This window comes from Ammospiza nelsoni, chromosome 4, assembly GCF_027579445.1.
Source record: "Ammospiza nelsoni isolate bAmmNel1 chromosome 4, bAmmNel1.pri, whole genome shotgun sequence".
NCBI classification, from domain to species: Eukaryota; Metazoa; Chordata; class Aves; order Passeriformes; family Passerellidae; genus Ammospiza; species Ammospiza nelsoni.
Window position 1 is genome coordinate 50,566,813 of NC_080636.1, and position 26,865 is coordinate 50,593,677.

Consider the following 26,865-nt stretch of genomic DNA (forward strand, 5'->3'; position numbering starts at 1 on the left):
GTGAGATGTCTCAATGATCTGGGCAGAGAAGACAACATCTAAGTGCTTTCTGTAAGCACAGGATATTCATCCCGAGCTGGCAGAAGTGCAGAAAGCCCTGAAAAGAAAACATTTCTATCAGACACAAATAGACACAACCATTAGCAAATGTAGTTGAAGTGCTTTGGTTTGAAATCCCAGTCTCAGTGCAAGGGCATCCTTGGGATTTACAGCCAACATATGAGATTTGGCACTTCTTCTGTTACTTGTTAATTTTTATTTTAGAAAGTGTCAAGTAGGAGTTTATAGGAGCTTGTGTAAGTAGTCCTTCCTCCTCTGCTGTGTTATAACAACACCCTAATGGTACTTAGAGCATGGACCTCTATAGTGGCCCCTGTGTAAGGTACCTAATGGTACTTTGGCACTTGTTATACAGTGGACTGCACAGTCAAGTGATGTAGATTTTGTTGGTCTAAGCTCTTCAATTAAACTGAATCATTTGGCATGAGGTAGTTAAGTTCAGCCAGTGTATTTGGTAAAACAAATGGAAAAATTAGTGTAGAATGTGTTTGAAAAGCACTCTGTTCAATATTACAGAATGGGTATGATGGCCTTCTGTGGGGTTTATTTTTGTATTTAAATGAGTCACAAGGACAACAGTTATCAGAGTCTGCACTGGCATGTGCTCTCAGAAATGATAGGATAAAAATACTTCTCCAAACGGTAGCTACAGAGCTCCAAGCTCACATCTGAGACAAGAAAAACAGGACTAATTAACGTTAGGCCAGCTAACAGAGATATCTCACTTGCCTTCTGGAGTGAAACAGGGATAGGACGAAGAGTAATGAGTTTAGACCAAAAGAGGGGAAGTTTAGGTTAGACATATGGAAGAAATCCTTCCCTGTGAGGGTGGTGAGGCCCTGGCACAGGCTGCCCAGAGAAACGGTGGCTACCCCATCCCTAAAAGTGTCCAAGGCCAGGTTGGATGAGGCCTGGGGCAACCTGGGCTAGTGGAAGGTGTCCCTGCCCATGGCAGGGTTTTGGAATGAGGTGAGCTTCAAGGTCCTTTCCAACCCAAACCATTGTGGGATTGACAGAAATGCAGTGTGAACTGTGCTGGCCCGTGGTGCCCACACTGCACAGAGCTGAAGTTAATGTTGGTGTGCTTGTGTTCCCCAGGTCACCACACCATTTACATCGGGGTCCATGTGCCGAAGAGCTACCGGCGGAGGAGGCGTCACAGAAGAAGAGCTGGGCACAAAGAAAAGAAAGAAAAGGAGAAAATCTTGGAGAACTACTCGGACAAATCAGATGTAGAAAACACTGACGAGACAAGCAGCAGCATCCTTAAACCACTCAGTGAGTACTGCTTCCACTTGTCTGTCCTTACAATGTTTTGTTCTCTAGGGGGTCTGCTCACGGAGGATGGAACTCGAGTCACAAAAACAATGATCTCACGTTGCAGGGTTGGAGTGGTCTTACCCAGCTCCTGTGCTTGGAAAAGGCACAGCCCAGAGCAGACATTTCATCCCTCTGTATCACCTGAGTTGGCCCCTGAGGGATGCCAGGCAGGAACAGGCTGAATGTTTGAAAAGCAATTTGACACTGTGTGTAAAGAGATAGCAAGCAAGGGCAAAGACTGAGCAGTGCCTAGGTGGATCTATTGCAGCTTCTGCCCTGGCTCTGGGACGTGCACATGCTCTGGAATTCCAGCACCCCATGGTTTCAGCCTCGTGTGTCACTAACTTGCAGTGCTAACAGCTTCTTTCCTTTTGGTAATTAACCAGTTTTAGGTTTTGAAAACAAAACGGAGACTCAAGTGGAGCTTTGCTGTATGTTTGAGTATCTTTAGAGATTGAATGTCTAAATATTGACAGGCAGGTGAGATCTGTTTTGGATCCCCTGTGCCTCTATTCCCACCAGAATTGTTATGCAGAGGACAGTGACCTTTAGCTGGTGCCATCATTGTGCAGAGTCACAGGGTTGCATTCCCCTTGCTGTATTCTCTGTTGGCCACAAACTTGTCCTGAAATCTGGGAGATGGCTGCTTTGGTAGGAGCAGGGGGGAGATGGGAAGGCTGATGGGGTTGTGTATAGCAGGCCAGGCCAGGATGTGATATAGCTTAGAATATTCAGGCTAATTCCAGATGGCTGGAGCTTCATTTCTAAGTGGAAAAATGCTTCCTGTGTGAGAGATCCATACAACTGCATCTTGGATTGAAGAAATACATTCATTTCTCATTTTGAAGTCACGTTGCTAGGTAGTTGCTATAGATAGAGACAGTAACATGGGGCAGGCAGATCGGTCATGTCTTTAGCCTGGTTACCATCTTCAGAGAACAGCATCTAGAAAGGAAGGCAAGTCACAGATTCCATTTGCTCTTCCCAGCTCTTGTTCCCTGGTTGTCCCAAAGAAGGTTTTTTGTCAGTGTTCAGATACCAGGAGTTGGTTTAACACCAAAAGACATAATTACTTCAAGAACTCAAATGTTTTAAACTTTAAACATAAAATGTTTATTTTTACACCTCTGTTCTTTAGCATGCAGGTTACCAGGCCTGTAGAAATTTCTTTTTTGCTTCTGAATGTATCATATCCTAGGGGAATTGTTTCCATGGGCTAAGTGTGCCTGTGTTTGAAAACCCATTTCTTCCATCAGATTTTCATGTCCCATCAGGTTTTCATTTTGCCCATCATTGTGTCTGTGACATTTGAGGAGGGGTTTGTGGTGTTTTTTCTCTTCTGTTTTTTCTATGCAGGTGTAAGTGCAGATAAGAACATATTACTGCAAGTAAGAAAATGCAGTCTTCCCATCACTTTCCATCTGCAGTTTTCCCATAGGCTCTTCCACCCTGACCTCTTTGCACTGCAGATTTTTGGAGTGGAATTGCATAAATATTCCAGGTGTCCCATGCAGTAGCATTCATACCCCATCCCTGTGCCCTTTTCTCTGTTGTTCAGCAGCTCAGGTATCTGGATACTTTTCCAGGTCCTTGCAGGGACCTGCTGTTTCATGCTGGTGGCCAGATCTTTTTATGAGCTGGCTCAGTTATCTTGGAGCTCTGTAAAGGAGAGGGGTAGTTCAGATTACTGTCTTGAATTACAAGTTACCTCATATCCCTGGGCTTTTTTCCTCCTCTGAAACTCCTGTCTTCAGAGCTGACCTGAATTTTGTGTTTCACACCCTTTCTTTTGCTTTCTGAGATGCCTTTCTTTTCTCCCCACCAGCTGTGTCACACAAGTGTGTCTGACAGAAGCCCATTTCTCTCTGGGCAGCATGTACCAGTTCAGGCTGGTGTCCAGTGCTGGCAATCCCGGCAAGAAACCTCAGTTACAACCCTGGGGTTTTAATCTTCATCCCATAATAGGCATTGATTGAGGGATGGGTGGCTCAAATTCAGTTTCAAAAGAATTTTAGAAACTAAGAGCTGGGGAATATTGCAGAGCAATTTTAATGGAATTGGAAGAAAGCTGAAATGAGCTGTACTACGTATATGTAAGGCAGTCAGTAGAGAGTGTGGACTATCAGATGCTGAAATAGGTGTGAGGGCTGTGTGGTTTAAAACAAGCAAAATCTGGTCTGACATGAAGAAATCTCAAGCACTGTGAGTTTTGGTCCAACATATCTCATTTTAAGAAATCCTTAATTTATACAAAGAGCTCCTTCTCTTTGTTGATTTTGTAGTTATCACCTTGGCCAGTATTAGACACTTGTCAGTTCAGCTTGGGTATACAACTGGTGATTTAGTGTCTCTTCTAATACAAGGACAAGTATATAGAGCTTGATTTACAAAATCTTTATTAATGTAGTTGTTAAAATAATCTGTAGAAGTTCAGGGAACAACTTTATTGTCCTGTATATTGAGACCTTTGTTTTTCCTGAGTAGAAAGCTTAAGCCAGTTGTGATTTGGTACATCACTTGGAATTCTTGATCTGTCCCTAAGGACCATGAGCCTAAGCTTCAATATCTTACCTGAAAATGATTTCTCAGCTTCTTGGATGAAAACTCTGCAATTAGACTTAGACCAAGTCTGGGTTTGACTCACTGGGTCAAGCTGCTCGCAGCAGCTGAACCTGACGGAACATGTCCATTGATACCAGCAAGAGAATAAACAGGTCCAGAAATATAAATCTTCCCTAGGAAAGTTTTGTTCCAGTCCCAAACCAGTCTATCTGTGCCTCTGTGTTTGGGAATTGGTGCAGTCTGGAAATGTCAGCCCTTTATATTTTTTTAACCTGTGTCCAGCTGAGCCAAACTCTGGTAGTTCTAGACAACCTTCAGCTCTCCCATCTGGAGAGAGCTGGGCAGGTGGAACATGTACAGATCCGTTTTATCCTAGGGAAATGAGTGCTTGGGAACCATGCCTCCTTCACAAATCCAGACAGGGATATTCTGACAGACTGAGGAGGAGGCAGGAAGGCAATGTTCCCTCTGCAGAGCCCTTTCAGGACATTCCAGGCCTGCGGGGCTGTCTCTGCTCTCAGGGAACTTTGGCATTCACGCCCTGCTTCTCAGGCAGGACTGCAGACGATGACAAATCCTCTTCCAGGTGAAACATCCCAGCACCTCTGGTCTAAAAGCACCTCCTTTAACCCCCTAGCCTTGGTTTCCATTTAGGGCCAGTCAGGAGCAAAGGCTTTTTAGGCTCTGCCTCATGGATCAGCTGGTGCTTGTGTCAGCACAAAGAGGATGGTGCAGTTTGCTGCTACTTGCAAGGGATGACACAAGGGAGGAACAAGGAGGGCAGATGAAGTTTCTCTGAGTCTATTTCCCTCTTCCTTGTTCTGTACTACCGGTGTGCAGAGATTTTCCCATGAGGAAATGCATCTCCACTTGATCTGGGAAGGGGTTTTTTCTCATTGTCTGGTTGCTCTCCAAGTCCCTTTGGCTCACCTCCCTGGCCCAAACCCAGGTGCTGCAATACTTTACTGACTTTTTAAAACCCCTTGTGGTTCTGAGAAATTCTTACTTCCAAGGAGTAGAATTCTCTAAGTGCTTGCAGCCCTGAAGAGAGCAAAACCTGATTTTTGTCAGGTGTCAGAATGTTGCCATGTTGATAAATATAACTGCAGAATCTAAATTTTGGAATACCTAAAAGCAGGGGTAAGAGGACCCATATAAAGAGAGAGTGGAAGGATGACATATGAGAGCTTTTTAAAGGTTTCTAGTTGGCTCAGAGAATTCCTCTTGCACCCAGCAGCAATAGTTCTTAAAGGTTTTAGTAAAAATCCTCTCTTGAGCCCTCAGATGTGGGTTTGGAGGAGCACTTCTCCTGTTTGCAGGGAGTAATTTCATTAAGGTGCAGTTGGAGGCTTGTGCTGCCATTCCACATGGAGTGCATCTCTCCCAGTGAAGGTGAGGTTTTGGCTGGATGGATCAGATTTGCACTGGAAGCAGGTAAATTCCTGGTCCTGCTTCCCATCTTGGAGTGCCTGCTTTGCTGGAAGAGTTTATTGTGGACAATGTCCCATTTCATAGGTGGCCCAAAGGAGTGATGGATTCCTCATCCCTGGAAGTGTTCAGGGCCAGGCTGGACAGGGCTTGGAGCAACTTGGGGTAGTAGAGGGTGTCCCTGCCCATGGCACGGGGTTGAATGAGCAGATCTTTAAGGTTCCTTAACCATTCTGTGATTCCCAGTGAGGAATGCCAGTCTGACTGGAAGGGTCCATTCATAAAAAGATCAAATTAATTCAACAAGGATATTTAGACATCTCTTTAGGAATGCTCAAGGTGGGTGTCTACTTTGAAAGTTCATTAAGGCAGATGCTATAAATAGCAGGAGAGAGCTACGGGATGGAAATAAATGAACCTACTTAGCAGAGCAGATGCAGCACAGTCAGGACTGTGCCAAGAGTTCTCTTTCTGTTCGTGTTACTGGATTTTTCAGCCATCCAATTTCTTTCCTGACTTTTCAAGACATGGGGTAGGATTTTCCAAAAGCTTTTAGCCTAGCTCACCTCAGTGAGAGCACTGACAGTAGTTGACAAAAACCAGGTAGGATGGCCAAAGCTTCATTGTTTTTGTATTGGCATTTTGCATAGGGAAAGTGGTCAGGGAGAATTTGCTGTGAGTAGGAGGAAAATTTGCTGTGAGTAGGAGGGAATTTTGCTGGTTTGGTCTTTGAGTACTGCACAGCAGACTCTGGACTGGTCCCAGGTGCTGGGGTCAGTTGGAACAGGCCTTGTTCTGCCCCTCCAGTAGTGCTTGGGTCCACTGTAGTGCAAGTGCAGAGGTGAGTTAAGTACAGAGCTAATTACTGCTTGCCTTGCAGACTGCCCTCTGTGTAGCTGGGGCCCGCTGGGGCACTGGCAGGGTGCAGCTGGCAGTGTCCATGGGAAAGGCCATGGGAAGGTGCTTGGGGCAGGCAGGCTGGGGCAGGGCAGCTGAGGAGGTGCTGACACAGCCCTCGGTGCAGCCATTCCCACCCTGCCGAGGAGGGCTTGCGTAACACACAGCGACGCTGATCCTGGCACTGGTGGGATTGCTGTCTGCCCATCCTGCTTCCATGGTGGGCAGGGGCCTGAGAGCCACATGCTCAGAGGGGTTTGGCCGGGAAGGGACCTCAAACCCACCTCCTGCCAGCCCCTGCCATGAGCAGGGACACCTTCCACTAGCCAGGTTGCTCCAAGCCCTGTCCCACCTGGCCTTGGACCACTTCCAGGGATTGGGTGTCTGCAGTGTCCCTGGGCACCCTGTGCCAGGGCCTCCCCACCCTCCCAGGCAAGAGTTTCTCCCTGGTATCTAATCTAACCCCGCCCTGTGGCCGTGTGAAGCCCTGAGGGTGCCGGTGGTGGAAGTTAGGACTTGTTGAGGTGTGGGAGTGACAGAGAAGAGGCTCATGCTGGAAGGGGTGCTTCAGCAGCAGCTAAACCTGGTTACCTTCACCATTTGCTTACTCCAGCTCTTTTTCTGGGGGAGGGTCAGGATGGCATTTTTCTTGTTCCTGTGGCCTCACTGCAAAGCCCCACCTCCCACTGAGGCACTTGGGCAGGATGAAGGGACATGCTGATATGAGGTTTGGTCTAGATGTGATCCATCACCCTAGGCAAAGGCTTTCCTTTTCTTCTTGGCAAGAGTACAGGCTTTCACTCGGACAACTAATTTTAAAAAAAATGCTCTTTTTGCAGCAATCCTTGCCTAAACTTGTGAGTTTTTTTTCTTTTTTACTTTGACTTGTGCGTGTGCCAGTCACATCAGGACTTGTTACAAGCACTTCTGTTTGTGTAAAACCCTTTGCACTTCCCTTACACTGACTGTCCGTCTCCTTTAGGTAAATGCAGAACATAGAGCATGGAGCTTTCATTCCTTGCTCATGACAGCTTGGAAAGGAGGTCAAGTTTGGATTTTTTTATTTGCTTGCAAATTCCAGATTTCTGGTGGGCGTCCTAAAAGGTAGAGCTAAACTTCCTCCTGCCTTAGGTGTGTCCTGAGGCTCCCAACACAAAACCAGCAAGTAATCTTGTTGTTAAGACAAATGCTGAGTGTCTCGGGTACAGGGATTTATTCTTTTCCAGCCCAGAAAAGTCTGGGAGTTGGGATTTTTTTGAAGTTGTTTTTCAGAGTGAGGTAGGAGAGCAGAAGCAGTTGTCCCTGGATGAGTTATGTGCACTTACTGATTAAATCACTAAACCCATGGGCATGGCTCAGGTACCTGTAGAAAGTCTGTAGGCACGCAGTTTGTGGAATTGGTAGTGGGGCTGTAGCTGAGCCTCATCCCCAATGGGCTCCAGCTGTGAGCAGCAGGTGAACCTTGTTGAAGGTAACAGCCATGGAGTGCCCAGGGGCACTGACCAATCACCACAGGGAGCAGAGGGCACACAGGTGCAGTGCATGAACCATGAGGGATGTACAAGGTTGGGCTAAAGAACAAGATGGACCGATGCTTGCAGCCTTCTGATGTGGTAAGGTGTTGCTCTGTATGGGCTGAAGCTCTGTTAAGGGGTGGTGGCACTCCGTATTGTGGTAGTCTCAGCTGTGACAGAAGCCCCCATGTGCGGATGTGCTCGGAGGTGGCATGTGGCATCTGCACTTCCCCTGCCACCAGCTGCCCTTTGGCTGCTCCTGGGACCTGCTCTTGGAGGTCTTCAGAGGGACAGCTATGTCAGGGGCCTCGTGCAGGTGAAAATGCATCTCACCCTAATGCAGCACTGTTCCCCACGCTCTCTGTCTTTCTGTCCTTCCCCAGGCTCTGAAGTGCCACCAGATGCCCTTTGGAAGGGACTGTTCAGCCACATAAACCAGCCCAGGCCTATGTTTGCCATTGTGCATGGTTCCTCAAAAGAAATCAGTAGTGCAGGCTGAAATTCCCTGGAATTCCAGCTTGACTTGTTCCTTGTGCACTGTGTCTCCAGTAGTGCTTGTGTCACTCAGTGTTTGTCAGTCCCCTCCAGTTGCAGCCAGGCTGCTGGGTGCCTCAGGTGTCATGGAGATCTGTCAGGAGTCTTGTATTCCTAGGATTTCAGTGTTCCTGGGCTGTGATGATGTCAGAGTGGTGCTGGGGAGTGAAAAGGAGTCTGCTGTCATGTGCCATGTGAAACTGTCCCAAGAGCCTGGACATGGAATATTGTGGCTGTAGAGGGGAGTATTTTTCCACCTGTGCAGAGAGCAGGATGAAATTGTTCAGGTCTGAATTCTTCAGGGATGTCTGGATGTGTCTGAAAGGAGCAGCCCCTGGGGGAGGAAGGGGGAATGAAATGGAGAAATGATAAAATGATAATGGGCTTTTGGTAAGGATTATTCCTGGGGGCAATGTGTTTAAAGGCACAGTGCCAGCTCTTCAGAGAGCTTTTAAAACCTGCCTCCACTCTTTCCATCTTTAAAAAACAGCCACATCAGTTGCCGTGGCAGTGACACCAATGCAGACAGCAGGGCTGTTGAGCAATTCCACTTAGGTTGTTGTCAACTTGAAGTGATCAAGATCCACAGCTCTGAAGTGAAAAAATGAATTTGAGTAAGAAGTACAAACACTTCTTGCTGCTCTTTTGGATCTCACACCTGAATGCTGCTGCCCTCTTGCCACACATCTAAGTCTCCTCTACAATTTCAAGAACTGATAGAAATAATTTTGGGGTGAGTCAAAGTTAAGATTCTTCTATAGCTGTAACCTGTTCTTGGGAGAGGAGTTAAATTCCTAAACCCCAGCTAGTTAATACTAAATTAATGGTGGCAAAGTTTGAGGTAAAATAGCAAGAGTTATTTGAAAAATTGGGTCTGGGCAAAACAGAGGAATTGTCCTCTAAGGCAGCTTTAGTCTCAGAATCCTTTGGTTTTGGGGTAGGTCTAAGTGACACAGTATTTTAATTTACTGGTCACTTCTGCCTCAATTAACTGCATGTTTTCTTAGATCTATGACAGCCTTCCTTAATTGAGAATGGTCTTCGCTGCTTTTTTCCTGACCAGGCAATTCTCTTAGAAATCTCCCTTGGCCCAAGGGGACACAGTTAGTCATGTAGATGTAGAAGAAAATAATTCAATATAACCTTGACATGGTATTTTAAGCCACAGGGTGTGTAACTACTTGGTGGATTGAAAGTGATTCTTCAGCTTCAGCTTGAAACTTCCTCTGTGTTTCAGCACAGATACCAGCAGAGATGCCTTTGGGAAGACTTTATGGGGTCTTTATTCCCACTTTATCAGGATAGGCTGTTTATGTTTTAGAGCAAAAGAGAGGCTGGTTCTTTTCCTAGTGTGGGGAAGACCTGCTTTAACTGGAGCTTGCTGTGTTAATCTTGTGTCTTGAACTGATGATAGCATGTGCCACTATAATTACTTAAGCCACCTTAATGCTTTGCCTAATTCTGTTCCCTGTGTTCACGTGAAACTGCTAAGGGGCAGAAAAGTCCAAGGAATTTACCATGTGGGAAAAAAATCTCCTTTAGAAACATTTTGATTTGAAGCCAGAGCTGTTTCTCCAGCTGAGAAGGGCTGAGTTGAGGATGTGATGGTTGGCACTGCAAAGCTGCCCTTTTTGGATAACACTCCATGCAAATCTGTTGGATAGTATGGGAACAAGCCATCCTAAAGCTCTGCATTTCTCTGAATATGTAAACAGGGGTTTATCTTTTACTGCCAGTATAACCAATACCTGGATTTTCGTCTCTGAGCCCTCCTTTCTTTATGTTTTCAGTTGCCTCTTGTGAACCTCATTGAATTTCTCCTGTTGGTACCATTTCAGATGCTGATCCTTGGTCTAGCTGTTCTTGAAGGTGGTGTCTATTTTTTATTATTATTCTTTCGTCAGTAAATCGCCCATCAGCAGAGCTGGGGTAGGCGTGCCAGTCACTTCTTGCTTCCGCCCTCAGCAAGGGGCAGGAGAGGCCTCAGAGGGTCAGGATGGGTAACAGGGGGGCTCTCAGTGCTTACTGCAGCTTGGAACCAAGTCTCCTCTCATCCCAGGAGGGGCAGAGAATTATGTCCATGACCTACTAACCTCCAGTTGGGATTGTGGCTTTGGGAAATGAGTGCACAGATGGCAGTGCTGGGATGGCAGCAGATGCTGATCTAATGAGTGGAACCACTGAGGTTTCAGCAGATTGGTGGAGAGCAGTGCAGGGTGTCTGTGGGAGTGTAGGGCTGCTCCCTTCTCCCAGACACAATGACTTTCTGAGCCCTTCCCCTTTTCACTTGGCTCCCCCAGTTTGAGCTGGCGCAATGACAATGCGGATGACTTTGATTGCACAGGGAAGCTGTTAGGGAATTAGATGATTAAGAAACATTTGGAGGGGGAACCAGAGATCTTGAGGCCAAAAACCTGCTGTACTCTAGTGCCAGCAGGCTAGAATGACCACAAGGGAGTGTTCAAAAAAAAAAAAAAATCAATCCGTTCATACAGATTACTGAGCTGATAGCAAAGGGCTCTCCCTGCTCCCCTACGGACATGGCTCCAGCATGGATTTTGTGTAAGAGTGAACCCTGAAATAAATACATTTGTCATGGTTTAGGAACACTAAACCTCAGTGTGTCCTTGCAAATGCTCTTGAGGCAAGGCCTGTGTTCAGGCTGTTCCTTCCAAGGACCCACTCTGGGGTTTCTCTTTCTGGGGAAATGATGGTAGTGATCTTGCTTTGAAGTTTGGAGCAGATGCTGTGTTGTGGATGTGTTTATGCCTTGAAGAAACAGCAACTTATGGAAAGGCATGAGGTGCCCTTCTATCTCTTCTGACTTCTATCTCTTTGACTTCCTGATGAGCCAAAATTGGCTCTTTTAGCTGTGAGTGAAGGACTGGCAGCCAAAGGGCCACCATGAAAGGAAATTGAAATTGAGATTTCCATGTCAAAAACCTGAAGAGTAAACAAGATAGGGCAGAGAAGCCTCAGCTCTAGTACCTGATCATTTAAAATAATTTGCTTTTCTCTTTGTTAGTGTCAGCCATTTCCTAGAAAAATTGTGTGTTTGTTAAAACAAATCTGTGTGATATCTGAAACAAAATCCTTGAGAGCTGTGGGCTATTCTGCTCAGCTTTGAATCCTGATCTGACATCTGTTCAAGCAGGGGAGAGTCTTTGCTTGGATTTATTTGCTGATTTCTTACCCACTGAGTGAACTTTAATGGTATTAAGCACATCAGAATTATGTGTAGGAAGAACTTGGTCATCTGCAAGCTAAAGAGGAAAGCAGATGTTAGCTGAGATGTAAGTGGTTTGCATAGATGTGTTTGTACTTGCATGGATGAATTTATGTCTCAGAAAAGGCAGAGCCCTTGTGGCGCCTTTACCTTCTCTTTGGATACCCCTGGAAGAGCATTGTAGGCCTCAGCAGTTACATGGAAATAAAAGTATGCATAAATCAGCAGAGCCTTTCCTGCTCTTTGTAAGGAAGCCTAGGAATGGACTAGTCCCAGCCTGAATGTGGTACTGGGATGTGTTCAAGTCTTGCTTCCAAGTGGAGACCTTGATATTTAAATACAGTAATGGGAACTGAGTTCATCTGATGGAGCAGGGGTGTTTGGTTGAGCTCTGAGCTGAGGGTGTGTAATACCCTGGGAATTGCATGGCTGGCAGGAAAGGAGGGGTGTTCTGAGCATCCTGACTTGTGGAGACCTCCAGCAGTTCCCCTCTGTATTCCTGCTCTGAGGGCAGTTTGCAACAGGCTTGGCCTTCAGGCTGTCATTAATAACCCAGCTCCTCTGTGTTGAAGTGATGCAGGAGATCAAATCCATGCTTTCCTTCCTTGGAACCAAATTTTCCTGCTTGCAAGCAGCACTGAGTGGATGGGAGCTGGGGGGCTGAAGGAGGCAGACAGCCTAGGTGTCAAATCCCTTTCGATTTATTTGAACCCTGCTGGCTCCCCCTGGGCCACCTGGACATTCCTCCTTGGAAACCCACTCACAGGAGTCTGCTCACAGTGCCTGCCCCTGGGAGCCAGCACGTGGGGTTTGACAGGGGATGGATGGCACTGAGGATGGATCAGCTTTGTGTGCATGGTACAGGGAGTGGGGACAGCAGCTGGCAGGGCTGTGACCACAGGTTCTTGGCCAGGGAGTGCTGATGGCACTGGGGGACTGCTGGGGGTGGCTTTCAGACACGTAAGGAGCTCCTAGGATGTGAGTCAGGAGAAAAGGACACGACTGAAGAGCACCACTCACAGGCAAGAGCAGCAGAAAGAGCTAGCTGGAGGTGGTGAAACTTGATGTGCTCAGTGCAGAGAGGGCAGGGAAGTTTTTCTGAAACCATAACATTTAGATAACCACAAGATTTAGATATCAAGGCTCTTAGCAAGTGTTCTGCACCAAATCTGGGCAGAGATGGGTGTCACTCAGACTGGGAGGAGGTAAAGGAAAGTATTCCATGGGCTGGGGTCCAGATGAGTGAGTCTCTCTGCAAGATAGATTAGGTCCTGTGTATTCCCTCTCTGAGAGCTCCAGATTGGCCATACTGAAACCCCTTGTGGAGACGTTGCACCTTCATTCACACTCCCTGGGCTGGATTGTGGTGTGCCAGTACCGTCCCAGTAGGAGGGTGGTAACCATGTCCTGTGGCTTGTATTTCAGAGTCAAACACTCCATGCTGCCTGTGGAGCAGGCTGTGTGGAAACAGCAAACTGAGGACATGGCAAGTGATGGATCCACAAAGTTTTGGAGTTATTTGGGGGCATTTTGGTGGGATGGGGTAGATAAAGGGGCTCCTGAAGAAATGTGTTTACAGAAGTCACCTGAAACTGCTTGGTTTCAAGTCCATGAAAGCAATGGAAGCTTTGAGGCTAGAAAAGAGTTGCATGATGTGGGAGAATTTCAGTGTGTGGTGTTTTGTCCTTGGGCCTCACAAAGCTTTCTGGGCCATCTTGCAAAGCTGTCAGCCTCCTGAAGAGAAGGCTGCTGCCTGCTCCTTGCTCCCAGGCAGAGTACTGACTTGGCTGCTCAGCTGAGCACAGGCTCTTCCTTGTGCTTTGGGTATTCCTAGAGAACATGCCTGACCCCGTTTTGTTGGACTTGCTCTTATTTGGGTTTCCCTTTATCTGGGTGGGACTTGTTCTGCCTACTTTGTATATCATGGTTTTCTTGTCCTAGCCTGTTCCAAGGTAAATTGCCAAGGATGGGAAACTTCAGAAGGATGAGTCTATAGCAAAAATAGAAGTTCACTCAAGTGATTTCATTCCAGCATGGGTTTCATCATGGAAATGGGAGCTCACTGTACAGAATAAACTGCTCACCATCAAACAGTGTAAATGCATTTAGTGGCAGCAATTGCTCCTTTGGCAAAGCCTACCTAAAGCTCTTGGGGTGGATTAGTCTAGGCTTAACATTAAAACTGGGCTTGAAACGTGCTTTGCATTCCTAGTGACAGGAAAATAGTGTCATCCAGTTGTTTCATATCTACTGTAAGAAATGGGGATTATTTGAGGATGGACTGTTTTAGATAAAGTGACTGTCACAGCTTCTAGAATCCTATTTGGTGGTTGGAAGCAAAGGAAGCAGCTCAGGAACCACAGACCATGGTGATTACAGTTACTCACATGGGCTATTTTAGAGTTAAATTTTGTCTGTTGTGCAGTTCAGATATCAAACTTGCACTCTAAATTCCCAGTTTAGACTAATCCTGGAGTCATTTAGATTTTCCTTTGGCCTGGCCCAAGGGTTTCACAGCATGTTGCAGTTCCCAATGATGCATATCATGTGTGGGTATGGGAAGGGGAAACAGGAAACTGATGAAGGTCTAGGGATGGGCAGCATGCCTTGGGATCTGCCCAGAAAAATGGTGCTGGGGGCTTTGTACTGAGCTCAGTCTGGTTTTTGTTCCAGCTGTGTCAATGTGACTTTAATTCAGTGGTGAAGAGGGAAGATTTCCAAATCTTTTGCCTCGTCTGCTTAAAATACATATGCGTGTATATGCAAAACAAGCAGTATTTTGTAATGAATTGTTTGCCTTTGGAATGAGAGTGCTCTTTGTCTTGTGGGTTCCTTTAGGGCTTTGGCAATAAATAAGAAGCTTCCAGCTGCAGACAAAACCACATTTGGGGTTAAGTGTGAGCAATTTTTGATGGTTGGATGTTCCAGCATCACCTTGTCCGCAGGTTTGGTCCTGCTTTGGCATAAGGCTGGGAGGGACCTCGGTGGGACAGGGACAGGCTGCCAGGACACCTTGTGCCAGCCCCTATCTATAGGAACAGTGCAGGCAGAGCGAGAGCTGTGACCCAGGACAGCACCAGGAACAAATTTAACCCAAGGCATATATTTAGCCTGGCTGCTTGCAAGAAGATTTAAAGCCATATTTAAGGCTGAGCATCTGCTGAAGTGCCGGGCGGATTGCTGATATAAATAGTTACCCGCTCTGGAGCTGCTCTGGCTACGTGGGGAAACCTGGCAGTGGGCAAGGATTCAGGGAGTGCTCTCAGCTGCTTGCTGGGCTGGGATGACCATCCCTGGTATCTGTTCTCTTTGTCACCAGTGGGAGAATCGGAGCACAGGGGACTAGAGCTGGACTGGCAGTTCCCTGCCCACTCTCCGGGCTGAGCCAGGGGTTGTGCGGCTTTCCCAAAGTGTGGCTCTGCTCAGAGCTGTCCCATCGCTGAGCTTTACTGTAAACTGATCCCAGGAGGATGAGTCTTCTTGGGAAAGCAGCCAGCATGCTCTCTATGGCTTGTCCTGCTGTCCCTTTGGAAGTGGAGTAACATAAAAAAGGTTTCTTCCCCCAGCAGTACTTAGGAGGAACATGGTCGTTTTCCCAATTATTTTTACTTGCCTTAATGCCAGCTCAGCTGTCACTAAATGAATTGCCAGGTGTGTTTGTAGTTTCTCTCAACTGTTGTAAAAATGGGCTCATAAAAAAGGGATCATTCTCTTGGGTTGGGATCTTTCTTTAGTCAGAGTTAGGGAGATGAGCAGCTCCCTTTGGAGTTCCCCTTGGAGCTACTCCCCCTTTGGTAGTGATTCAGTTGCAGACCTTCTCCTTGAGTTACAACTGAGGCAGACTTCCCACCTGTTGTGGGAGGTCAGGCACTGACATGTATCCTATGTAGAAAATGTCAGTCAAGAGCTGCTGCTGGTGGTCACAGCAACCTGCTCACCTTTTTTTCCTGGAGCTGCCTTGGACAGCTGTGTCTGTCCTGCTCCAGGAAACATTTTCTTTGCATTCAGGTTTCATTTCCAGTCTTAAAATACCTTTATTTTTCTGTGTGAGAGTGGTAACACATGTGGATTTTTGTCCAAAAACCTGTGCCTGTGGAATACAGTGTTTTTCATGCTTATGGTGCTTCTTAATTATAGGACAGTTCAATATTAAGAAGCTGAAAAACATGGCAGCTGTGTAAGGTTTGTGAATGAAGATCTTGTTCCCCAGCTTCTGCCTGATGCCCTTCCTCAGTCATTAGAGCAGAATAGGTTTTAGCAAACCTTATCCTTGTGAATTCTTTATGGATAAACCAAGCCCTGCAGATGACTTGCATCCTGTTACAGCTCTCAGCTGGTACCAGCCTTGGAAAGGGTTGGCTTTCAGGACATCCCATATTTCACAGCAGTGGAGCTGTAGGCTTGTAACTGAGACTTGGTAGCATTTAGGAGGCTGGGGATGTCTTCTTTCCTTTCTTTCCCAAAGTGGATATAATACCTGTGAACAACAAAAGGGACTTTTCTTTGCCCTTCTGCACAAGAGGAGATAAATTGTTTGCAGTCAGAAATTGTCTGGTGCATCCTTTCCTTAGATTTCCCAAACCTGCTGTTCTGTGCTAAAAGCAGACCTTTTTTAGGCAATTAATTCTCTCTCTGTGGAGGATTCCAAATGCTTTGGAAGACCACAGATCACCTTCAAGTTCAATTGAACATTATTTTGGGGTTGGGAAAATATTTAGTTTGCCTTCCTTACATCTCCAGATAATGCAGGGTTGGTGACTTGGCTCTTTTTGCTGCAGTGCTGTGACTAATCTCATAGTTTTGTTGTTTGTTAATGTAATTATGGGCTTTTCTAAAAATGGAAAGATACCAGGACATTTGCCTCATTCCTCCACAGTGGTTATTGCACACTTCTAATAAGTGTGCTAAAAAACCCTATTGATCAAAGCTGTTTTTGCCAAGGAATTTGGGACAGGCGTGAGCAGGGCAAAGAAATGGAAGGTGTGATGCTCTGGGGGAGAACCTGTTAATTCCTGTTGTCAAAAGGGAATGTGGCTGCTTTGGAAGCCTTTGAAGATAGACAGAAAAGGCAGAATAATATTAATATGCAGATATAAGGAGCTACAGGGAAGATTGCTGGCTGGGAGGGAAGAGAGGTTACGTGTTCATGGATGGCAGGAATGCAGTGTGGTACTTCCATTGATACACGCTGATAGTGGCTCTTTATTTTCAGCCCCTTGGGAATGACTGTTACAATAACTTTGGCATTGTGGGGCTGAGACTGACTAGAAAAGCATTTGTATTTCTTTTCACTCATTTTCTTGAAATGAAGAAGTACAGTATTTACTCTGAGTTTTGGAGACTTGAAAAGTTGATCTCCTGTTTGGCTGCAGCCTGCTGGTGTTCAGCACCTTTTGGAAATAAGGATTTGGATTTCCTCTGAGGTTTCGTCTGGAAAAGGGGTTGCAACGGGAAAGTTTTGGAAGTGGCAACTGTCTAAGGCTGTGGCATCTGTGATCTGGCCTGGGAAATCTGCTGGAATTTTACATCTTTTTGATCTCTGTGGGTCAGGCACCTAGGATTCGTTGTGAGCAGTTCCTCTTGCTGCCTCTGCTTGTCTGATGTGTCTGGAATCAGCACTGCTGCTGTGGAGTGTTCCCAGGTGTTTGAACTCGGTGCCTGTGGGAAATGCAGAGGCAGGCAGGATTTTGCCAGGTCAGCTCTACACGGACACAGAGTGTGTAGGAGCCACTGCCACTGGTGACTCGTTCCTGCACGGTGGCTCATCATGGCTTCAGACTGACAGGGCAGGCTTGGATGGTGCAGCAGGAAAAGCTAATTCCCTGGCAGGGCAGTGAGGCCCTGGTACAGGTTACCCAGAGAAGCTGTGCCTGCCCCATCCCTGGAACTGTCCAAGGCCAGGTTGGACAGGGCTTGGAGCAGCCTGGGATAGTGGAAGCTGTCTCTGCACATGGCCAAGGATTGGAATGAGATAAATTTTGAGGTTCTTTCCAACCCAAACCATTTTGGGCTTCTATGATGGGGACACTGCTCTTCCTGTAGCTTAAGGTAGTAAGAGGACAGACCCTGGATATACTTTTTGAGTTCTTGAGATGTTATTAGGGATGGGGACAATGTCAGGTGGTATTTGGTGCTCCATCAGATGCCCTTGATGTGGAAGTGAAGAACATCCTTGTGGCTTTGGAAAAGCCCTCACAGCCGAGGCAGCAAATGTTGCAGAAGGGAAAATGCTCTTTGCTTGGAAGCTAACAGCTTCAGAAACATAAGGTCAGTGCTGAACTTGTAAAAACACCTTCCTCCAGTTAAATCTGGTGTGATGTTTTTCTGAGGAATGTGGGTTTGGTGTCCTTCATTTGGGAAGAGCAGACGGATTTTGCACACCAAGAAAAAGAGTAAATGTTTTGCAAGGAATATTTTGCTTACTATCAAGGTTATGTATTTTCTTTCAGTTATGCAAAGCATGTGCTTAAAATGGGAATCTCCACTGGAGAACAGCTTTCAAATCTTGGAAAAGACATCCTTGAGGTTTATTGCTCACAATTTCCTGTCTCTTTGGGGGATAAAAACAAAAGTGTTTTGAAGGAAAGCTATTTTATCTAAATCAGTGCATTGTACTGTTCTCATCTGCAATGTGATTTTGTAGGCAGAGGTTTGACTTCATCTCAAAATTAAGCAGAAAACCTTGGGTTGTAGTTGAGGGATCAGCTGTATATGAAAGAGCTGTTCTCTATTCCGTAGCTTCTCCAGTGCCACAAAGTTGAGGAACACCTGGAAAACCAATCTTTGTTTCTACATCTTCTTTTCTTTCATGCATTTAATGGAAGTATATAGCAAACAGTCCTTGCCTGGTTCTTCTGGGGTTACTATTCCACATGATGGAGTTTCTTGCTCTGAAATAGATGGAGCCCCCTGACAAGTTCATTTTCCTTGTTCAGAACTTGCTCACTGTAGTGACAGAGCAGGGCACGATCGATGGCTGCTGGAAAAGGGATTCTCGGAGCATGTGTTCCTGTTGCTCACAACTGCATCCCACCAAAGTGTACCTAGTGCTCTGTGGTGGAGGACTGGGGAAGGAGGAGATGGATCTCTCTGTTCAGCACTTTGATTTAACTTAGGGCTTTAAAAGAATACTTGGAACAGGGAGGCAGAAGTTGAGGAATTTAATTTACCTGAAAATCACCTGTGTATTTCTTAACATGGTATTCCTGTCACTTTTTTCCCCAGTTTCAGGAGGCTTTAAGCCAGGTCTTTGAGAAGAAATACAAAAATCCCTTCTTGGTATGTGTACACAAATAAATCAGTTACAGTTCAGCAATCAGAATGGCTGAGCAGGATCCATGTGTGCCTTGGCTTGTGCTTTACACATTCTTGGGGAATTTCTTTCCATAATGCAGCTTCACTGCAGTTTCCAGTTCTTAAAGGTCTTTTCCAACCTAGGGGATTCTGTGATTCAGTGCTGCCTTGCACTTCCAGATTGCTGTGTACCTTCTTCACTGGGGTCATGGTTCTCCTTTCCCTGGAGCCATGAAAATGTGCACCTCACTATGGAGAGTTTAGCTCAGTGGGTGAAGTAATGCATGGGACACTTCCTCAGCTCTTCATGTTTGCCTTAAAAAAAATAGTGTACAAGACATCATGCTTCATTTGAATCAGCAAGTGAGGAACTTTATTTTAAATAATGGATTTAATCTGGTGATATCATTGTCATTATTTCCTTCATTTGCTGTTAGGATTTCTTTCACCCTGAATCTACTGTTCCCTTTTGGTAGCCAAGTCACACTCTATAATACCTGGTGTAATTTGACATTGTGATGTGCAGGCATCCAGCATCCTGAGTTTTGTACATTGGATGGCCAGATGTTCATGCTGGTATCCACCTGGAGATGGGGAGGACTTCCTTTTGGATCATCTTTTTCAAATTCCATGTGGATGGAGATTGAAATTCCATTAAAAATATCCAAGGGGAAGGCTGTCTTTTTTGGTAATGGTGCAGCTACTTGGTGTTTGGGTTTTTTCCCCAGTTGAAGTCCTTTTAGGGATTAAGGGAGCATTATCTGAACTAATGAGCCAGCCAAATTCCCTCTTCTCCTTAGATCTCATCTTCCCACCCCTTCTTGTAGCTGAGAATTCTGAAAAAATGAACAACCTCTCCTGTTGTCACATCATATTTAATTAATTTCTTTAATGAACTGAATAATTTAATTAATGTAAACTGACAGTAGTATTCCCTCTGCCCTGTAGAAGATGCCACTGGGAAAAACTGGATTAGCACATTTGTGTAGTCTTGGCTGAAATTACTAGCTTTTGATTCTCGTTTGGATGAAGCAACTTGATCTGCTCAGGTCTTCAGAATCAAACACATACTTTGTGTTCTCTGTTCACAGAATCATCACAGAATGGCCTGGGCAGGAAGGGAACTTAGAGCCCATCCAGTTCCATCCTGCCATGGGCAGGGACACCCTCCTCCAGAGCAGGCAGCTCTGAGCTGGTGCAGCCTGGCTTAGGACACTTGCAGGGATGGGAAGCAGGGATGGAAAGCTGTATTCCTGTGAGAGCCTCGGTCGCTGGCTGTGGGGCACTGGTGGGTGCTGACATCTCGTGTGTGCTCCTGGGACAGAGGAGCCACAGACTGTGTTACGTGAGCCAGGAGCAGCCCTGGCCACCAGGCTGGCTGCAGCCTGGGCTCTATTAATAGAGCTGAGAAGCAGCTAATGGCTGGTGTTACGTGACTGTGGCTTTGGAGATTAGGGGAAGGTGTTTGGGGTGTCAGGAATCACCTGTGTGGGACGTGCGTGTTTGCAAGGGGGCTGGGACTGCCAATAGATCGTCCTGAAACCCAGAGGTGCAGTAATGGATGTGATGAAGAGTTTGGATTTGAGGCACGAGGGATTAAACTCCTTTCAGGGCCCTGCAGAGCTCTTCAGGACTCAGAAATGGGAGAAATGGCTGTGCAGGGAGGGCAGAGCATAAATGCTGGATGGAATTCCAAGTAGGTACATCCATCTTTGCTCCTGCTTCAGTTTTTCCATATCACCTTAATAATATTCTGGTAAATCCAAGGCATCCTTCAAATTCATGGCATTCGAGGAACTGTGAATCCCTCTTCTGTGAGCAGTCATAGGTATTACCTGTCTGAGCAATGTGCTGATCAGCAGCATTATTCCAGCACCAGATCTTGAATGTAAAGCTTCTACACCTGCTATTCCTTTAAATTCCCTTTGGAAAGGCCAGTGTAGCTTCGTGTGGAGAAAGTAAAATTATTTTAGTCACATTTCACTGGGAATGACTTGGTGAGTGCAGCTTTGGCTCCCCTTAGTGCTGTCAAGTTTGTTCAGTGGCTTGTTAACTGATTTTAAATCAGTTTTTTGCTTTGCTTGACTGCTGTGGGAATAAGCAGGTCCAGGCGTAGGTAAATGGCTGGTGGGATAGTTCAGCACCTCTTTGGCCATAATATTGTTTTCCTTGCTGTTGTTGCTGATATAATCTGTGGTTAATCCCCCAAGTCCGAACCTGTGACTCCCCACAGGACCTGAAGTCTTTTGTTGGTTTTGATTTGCAGCCTTGTTATAGACAAATTAATGGCCCTGAGTGACAGCAGGGCAACCAGAGACGAGAAGAAAATGAGTAATTAACATATATTGGGTATTACTGATTGCTTTTATGATTATCTGGATTTTAAGGTATTAGCTGGAAAAATAGCTCCTAATCCCTTATTAAAGATAAAAGGCAAGTCATTAAAAGTAGGAGGTTGTTTTCAGTCCTGAGAAGCTCTGGAAATATGTCTTGGCTCCAGCAGCAAACTAACCTTAAAAGCCTGTAATTCCAAGTTACTCAGCTTAGTTGTTCTCCTCAGCAAGGGAATTTCTGAAGTTTCCCATGTGCTGGGAGGCGGAGGGGACACAAGACAAAGCGACCCTTGTCACAGGAGCTGCGTGCTTGGCACGGTGACAGGGCCCTTTGAATATCCTCGGCCTTAGCTGAGCCTGGCCCAGCTGCTGGGCTGGGAATCTGGGCAGCTCCATGGAGGGGTTATCCCTAACTTCAGTTTTTTGTCAGGGCAGATCTCCTGGGTGAGGTTCCCACCTCACCCCAGCTCCTTTGTTCCTCCCTCCTCTTGCTGTTGTGGCCACCTAACTGGTTTTGTAGCCATCTCATGATTCCATCTCATGGAATCATAAAAATGGTCACAGAATGGCTTGGGTTGGAAGGAACCTTCAGAGTCATCTTGTTCCAGCCCCTGCCATGGACAGGGATACCTTCCTCTAGACTGCATTGCTCAGAGCTCCATCCAACCTGCCCTGAATGTTTCCAGGGATGGGGCATCCCTCACTGCTGTGTGCCAATGGTTTTCCACCCTCTTTGTAAAAAAAAATCATGTCCATCTGACAGGTTTAAGGGCCATCTAGCTGATTTTGTGGCCGTGCACTAAGCTGAATCAGCAAAACAGATTTTGCTATAGTGCAAGCCTAGAGTCCTGATCCCAGCAGGGAAGGGGGAACAGGAGGCTGAAGGGGTGGGAGCAGGAAGACAATAGAAGTGGGGAAAGGTGATGTGTGCTGTTGCTATTCTTCAACCCACCTGGAGAGTGTGCAGGGTCAGAAGGAAAGCAGCAGCACCCCTTGCTGAGTTGCAATAATTAATAATCTGCCAGAACTTGCCAGACACTGAGATTTTCTTAATAGTCAAATATTTTTTGTTTTAAAATTAGTACATTCCTTATTTCTGGGTAATGAAATTTGAGTACCAGTAAAACCACAAACTTTTCAAATTTATTTCCTGTATTTTAACAGTTCTGTGTTTCAACACATCATGTTTATATGCTCCAGCTGTACTTTTAAAAGGCAATTTAAAATGCAGTGGGACCAGTTAAAAAGAAATAAAGATGGCATTTAATGACTCTAAGGAGATCAGTGCTTGTGAAGAGATTCACATTGGAGGCAGTGCTGTTCTGATGGAATAGTTTGGAAAACACTGCTCAATTCTGCTTTGCTCTTTCCATCCTAAGTTGTTTAAAAGATTACCAGTAGTACCTGGCTGATTTGTTCCCCTCTTATTTTTTTCTTAATTTTTTTTCCTAAGTCCTGGACAATGTTTAAGACCAGCTAGCTGCTCAGTGCTTTTGATCCCACTGCCAGTTTTTTGTGCTTGGGGAAAGATTTAAAAAGTAGAGTTTGACTACCTGTTGGGTTGGTCACAGTTGATTCCCTAAATGCAAAGGAAGCAGTTCAACTTTGTTTTGCTGTTTTCCTGTTTGGTCTTGGTTGGGCTGGTGCAGCCCTTGCTGTTTCCAAAGAGTCTGCCAGTATCTTCTGATGCAGAGTTGGTGTTTTGTTACTTTCCTTTCTATTCCCGTTCTCCAGGCCAGGATGCCAAGCAGATCATTAAACCCAGCGTGGGGTTTCCAGTCTCTCTTCATTACTGAACTTTCCCTGAAGCCGTGGCAAAAGTGTTCATGTTTGGGCAGCAGATGGGGTAGCTGGAGTGGAGATCATCTATCTGGGAAGGTCGCTAATAAAATGGAATCAATGAGGTTGGAAGGTGCCATCAGCGGGCCTCAACCTCTGCTCAAAGAAAGGCCAGCTTGGTAATTAAGTTATTAACTTGGCTTTCTCAGTTGTGGTATCATGTCTGGAGCACTCTGTCCTTAGATGGCAGTGCAGTGACACAGGGCCCCAGGGAGGCACACTGTAACTTTTCCTACTCCTGGAAGCATCCTCATACCTTTGGATGCTCAGGACAGGGAATACTTGGGTCTCCTGGGGCTCCCTTTAAGCACAGGCAGTACAACATTATTCTTGCCAAGTGCAAGGAATTGCATCTTCTCTCTCTCCTTTGCTGTGGTATCCTCCTCCTCCTCCTCACAGCTAGCACAAAGGGAACGATGTGACCCTATAAAAGACACTATCTCTGCCACTTGGGGCTGAGGCTGGGACCTGACCATTAGGAAGGTCAATACTTCTGCAAAAATGCCCCCCAGCCATCCCCCTGGTCCAAGCCATCCCCAAACTGACCTCCTACTTATGTTTTCTTCCCAACTGTCTAATCATTAGCAAGCTGCTTAATGCACAGCAAAAGACCAATTAACCCTAAAGCATTTAGTGAACTGCCTGTAAATTAGTTGTAAAATGTTGCTGTAAACATTAAATGTTAGGCAATTACATAAACCAATAATTGCTAAAGTTGCATTTAGGAGCTTAAAAGAAAGAAAAAAAAAAAACTGCTTAAGGAGCACTTTGGAGAACTCTGCTAATGGATTTGTTTTTAACTGCAGCCCTCCGGTCTGGATAAGTCCCAGCAGGCTGGGGCAGTTTAGATCCCATGTGGTTTTAGTTGGGTAAGAAAAATAAAGGCATAGTCACCTTGTGCACCTTTGGAAACTGCAAGGAAAATCTCCAAAGGGCCCAGCCTGGAGTCTAGAAAGAAATGGTAAAAATATGGTAGATGGTATCCTGTTGGATAGCAGTGCCAGGTAATTCTGGGGATTGATGATTGTTTTCTTCAGATTCAGGCTGTGTGAAACATTTCAGACCTGACTAAAGCCTTGGCTCTGGACGGGTCTGGTGAGATGGGAGCACAGAGGGCCTGGCCACTCATTGTGAACTCCTTGGGTTTACTTCCATCCTCTCCTCTTTGTTCTGCAGACACCTGCCTCGTCCCACATTACCCTTTGGGAAAGGCTGAGTGCCTGTGCACCCACCTGTGTGCTGGGGTTTCACACGAAGAGGCTGCTTTGCTTTCCTGCACATTTTAATCCCTTTAATTGGCTGTCTCACTCCAAGGTGGTCCAGGTCACCCACTGCTTCTCAAGCTCCTGCTGCTAATGGTCTTAAATAATTCATTTTCCTTGTATGCCTCACGCACTTATCCTCCAGTGTTTAGTGGAATCTTTCATTTCTGGTAGTTTTCCTTTCACCTGGGCTTGTGTCAGACCCAGATGTTCCTAAATGGTGCAGTGAAGTGTGGCTTTGCCTCCTTATTCTATGTATTTGTGCTTCACTGCTGCCTTAGAGCCTCTTTGTTGTTTTGGTAAAAGTATCTCTCTGCGTGGCTCGTGTTGCATTCCATAAGGAGTCACCAAATGTGTCTCTAGATACCAGATTTCTCGTTTTTCAGTGAAAAAACAAGTTGGGTTTGTTTGAACTTGCTTTCCTCCTTCTTCAGTTTTGGTAGTAGCCTTTTCTAGAGTGTATTGATTTCATTACAGTGCATTCACTTACTGAAAGCCAACCCATGCTTAATTTTCCTGGATAAATCCATTGGATAATGGTCTTTTATTTTTCTTGTACACAGTTTTACTAGTGTAGATCCTGGTCATGTTCCTTTCCTGAAAGTGGAAATATTTTATACTTATGTTTCCTTGATTGAACTACAGAAATTTGCTTAAAGCTGTAAAGCTACCTTTCAGCATGGATGAGACCCCAGTAAATCCACTGTTTTTTTCCACCATAGTCGTGTTTCCTGGAGGTTTGGAGCTTGTGTAGGAGGTGGGGGTGAGTCTGTGAAGCTCAGAGTTAAAAGGAGGCAGAAGCTTGAACTTCACTTGCTGTTGCAAGGGGAAACCAGTGCAGAGCAAGAGCTGCCCAAATGTCAGCAGACTTTTGAGAAGGAGCTGAATTGGGAGTTTCTGGGAAGCTGCTTGGAAGGAGTGTGCTGCTGGCAGCCTGGAGCCCTGCCAAGCCCGGAGTTAATGGTGGTTAATTTTTAAAGGCAGGTCCAAAACTGCTCATTGTGGCTTTGTCTCAATAGGGTCTTTCTGCTCCCAAATGCCATTGCAAGAGCCCTTTTCCGAGTTCCCTTGACTCGACCCAGAGAGAGAAAGAAAATGCCTTCAGAGAGGTGATTTACCCAGAGCTTTGCTTCGCCACGCTGCTAACTGGTGGGACAGTTCCATCAGGATGGTGCTACCATCTCCAGGGATGCAAAGGGAGGAAAGTGGTGTTGGTCAGGATTTAACATACAGAGTAAATGCAGGCACCCAAAGAGGCAGGTCTGTAGGGGTGGATCCACCCGATGGAGCTTGCTTTGCAGCAGCAGGGAAATGTGAGGAAAACGAGCACCCAGATGTGAAACCAGCTGGTTTTGTAAGCACCCTGTCAGACCAAATCCTGGTGCTCTCCTGGTCAATGGAAGCATTGTCTGGATTCTCAGGCTGGCTTTACAGCTTTTTACATAAGCGGCTGTGAACTGTTGTAAGCCAAAAGGGCAGTTTGTCACTGAGCAGAGCTGTTCAGAAGCTGGTGGGAAAATAGAAAAGCCTTTTCCAAAGCATCTCAGAGGAGGGTGCCGCCTTCCTCACCTTGCTGTGAGTCAAGGTGAAGTGGCCTCCTGAGCTCTGGCTTCTGAGCTAGTTGGAGTAGATGATCCTTGAGGTCTCTCCAACCTGGTGTCCTACAGTTCTGTAATTCTGTGATAGTGCTTTTAGTGTGGAGTATGTGTAGGACAAGGGGGGATGCCTCCCCATTGATACAGGACAGGTTTAGATGGGATATCAGGAAGAAATTCTTGTCTGTTAGGGCAGTGAGGCCCTGGCTCAGGTTGCCCAGAGAAGCTGTGGCTGCCCCATCCCTGGAAGTGTCCAAGACCAGGCTGAATGGGGCTTGGGGCAACCTGGGCTAAGTGGAAGGTGTCCCTGCCTGTGGCAGCAGGTTGGAACAAGATGATCTTTAAGTCCCTTCCAACCTAAACCAGTGTGGGATTCCATAAAATACATATTTACACTGTGGCTTCCCTCTCCTATGTGGAGTTTGGAGCAGGACAGGTGATGAGGAAGGAATAACAACCTGCAGAACCCCCCAGGCCGTGCCTTGAGCTCTCATGCACCAGTTGGTCTCTCCAGGGATGGTGAGGAATAATAAAGCACGGCTCCCTCTGTGCCCAGAATGGATGAGGTGTTTGGCAACATGGAAAACAGAGGGGACAGAATGAAAAGAGCTGAAAGCAAAAAGTGTGGATGCCAGAAACATTCAGTACTCCTTGAAAAACTGCCTGGCAACAGAGGTGGGCTCTGCTGCAGCCGGAGACACGGGGCAAAGGGCTCGGTGTGCTCGGAAACTGTGGGAATAACTATGGAAAATCCTCACCCACACGTGCGCAGTTTCCTCCCTCTGTGAGTGGGCTCTGTCCTGCTGAGCCCCTGCTGAAGGAGGCTTCCAGAAGTGCTGAAACAGTCAGCTGTGGAGATTGATTGAACGAGACAAATAGACAGTGATGAAACCCTGCTTGTGAGAAGAACTTAATAGGCAGAAAATTGGCTATTGCAGCCGGAGGGCTGGTTGGGAGGCAGAGAGGAAGTTTCCTCTTGTCATTGTGTGGAAGCTTAAACCC

At 46.1% G+C, this 26,865-nt stretch overlaps 1 protein-coding gene across 2 annotated transcripts in view; it reads left to right on the forward strand.

Moving 5' to 3' along the window:
- The window catches only part of SLC4A4 (solute carrier family 4 member 4), a 125,954-nt gene that overhangs the window by 38,695 nt on the left and 60,394 nt on the right, over nucleotides 1-26,865 (forward strand). For both annotated transcript variants that reach the window (XM_059470825.1, XM_059470826.1), the window contains exon 3: nucleotides 1,159-1,338. In XM_059470825.1, coding sequence (XP_059326808.1) covers nucleotides 1,159-1,338 — 180 coding nt within the window. The remainder of the gene's footprint in view (nucleotides 1-1,158; nucleotides 1,339-26,865) is intronic.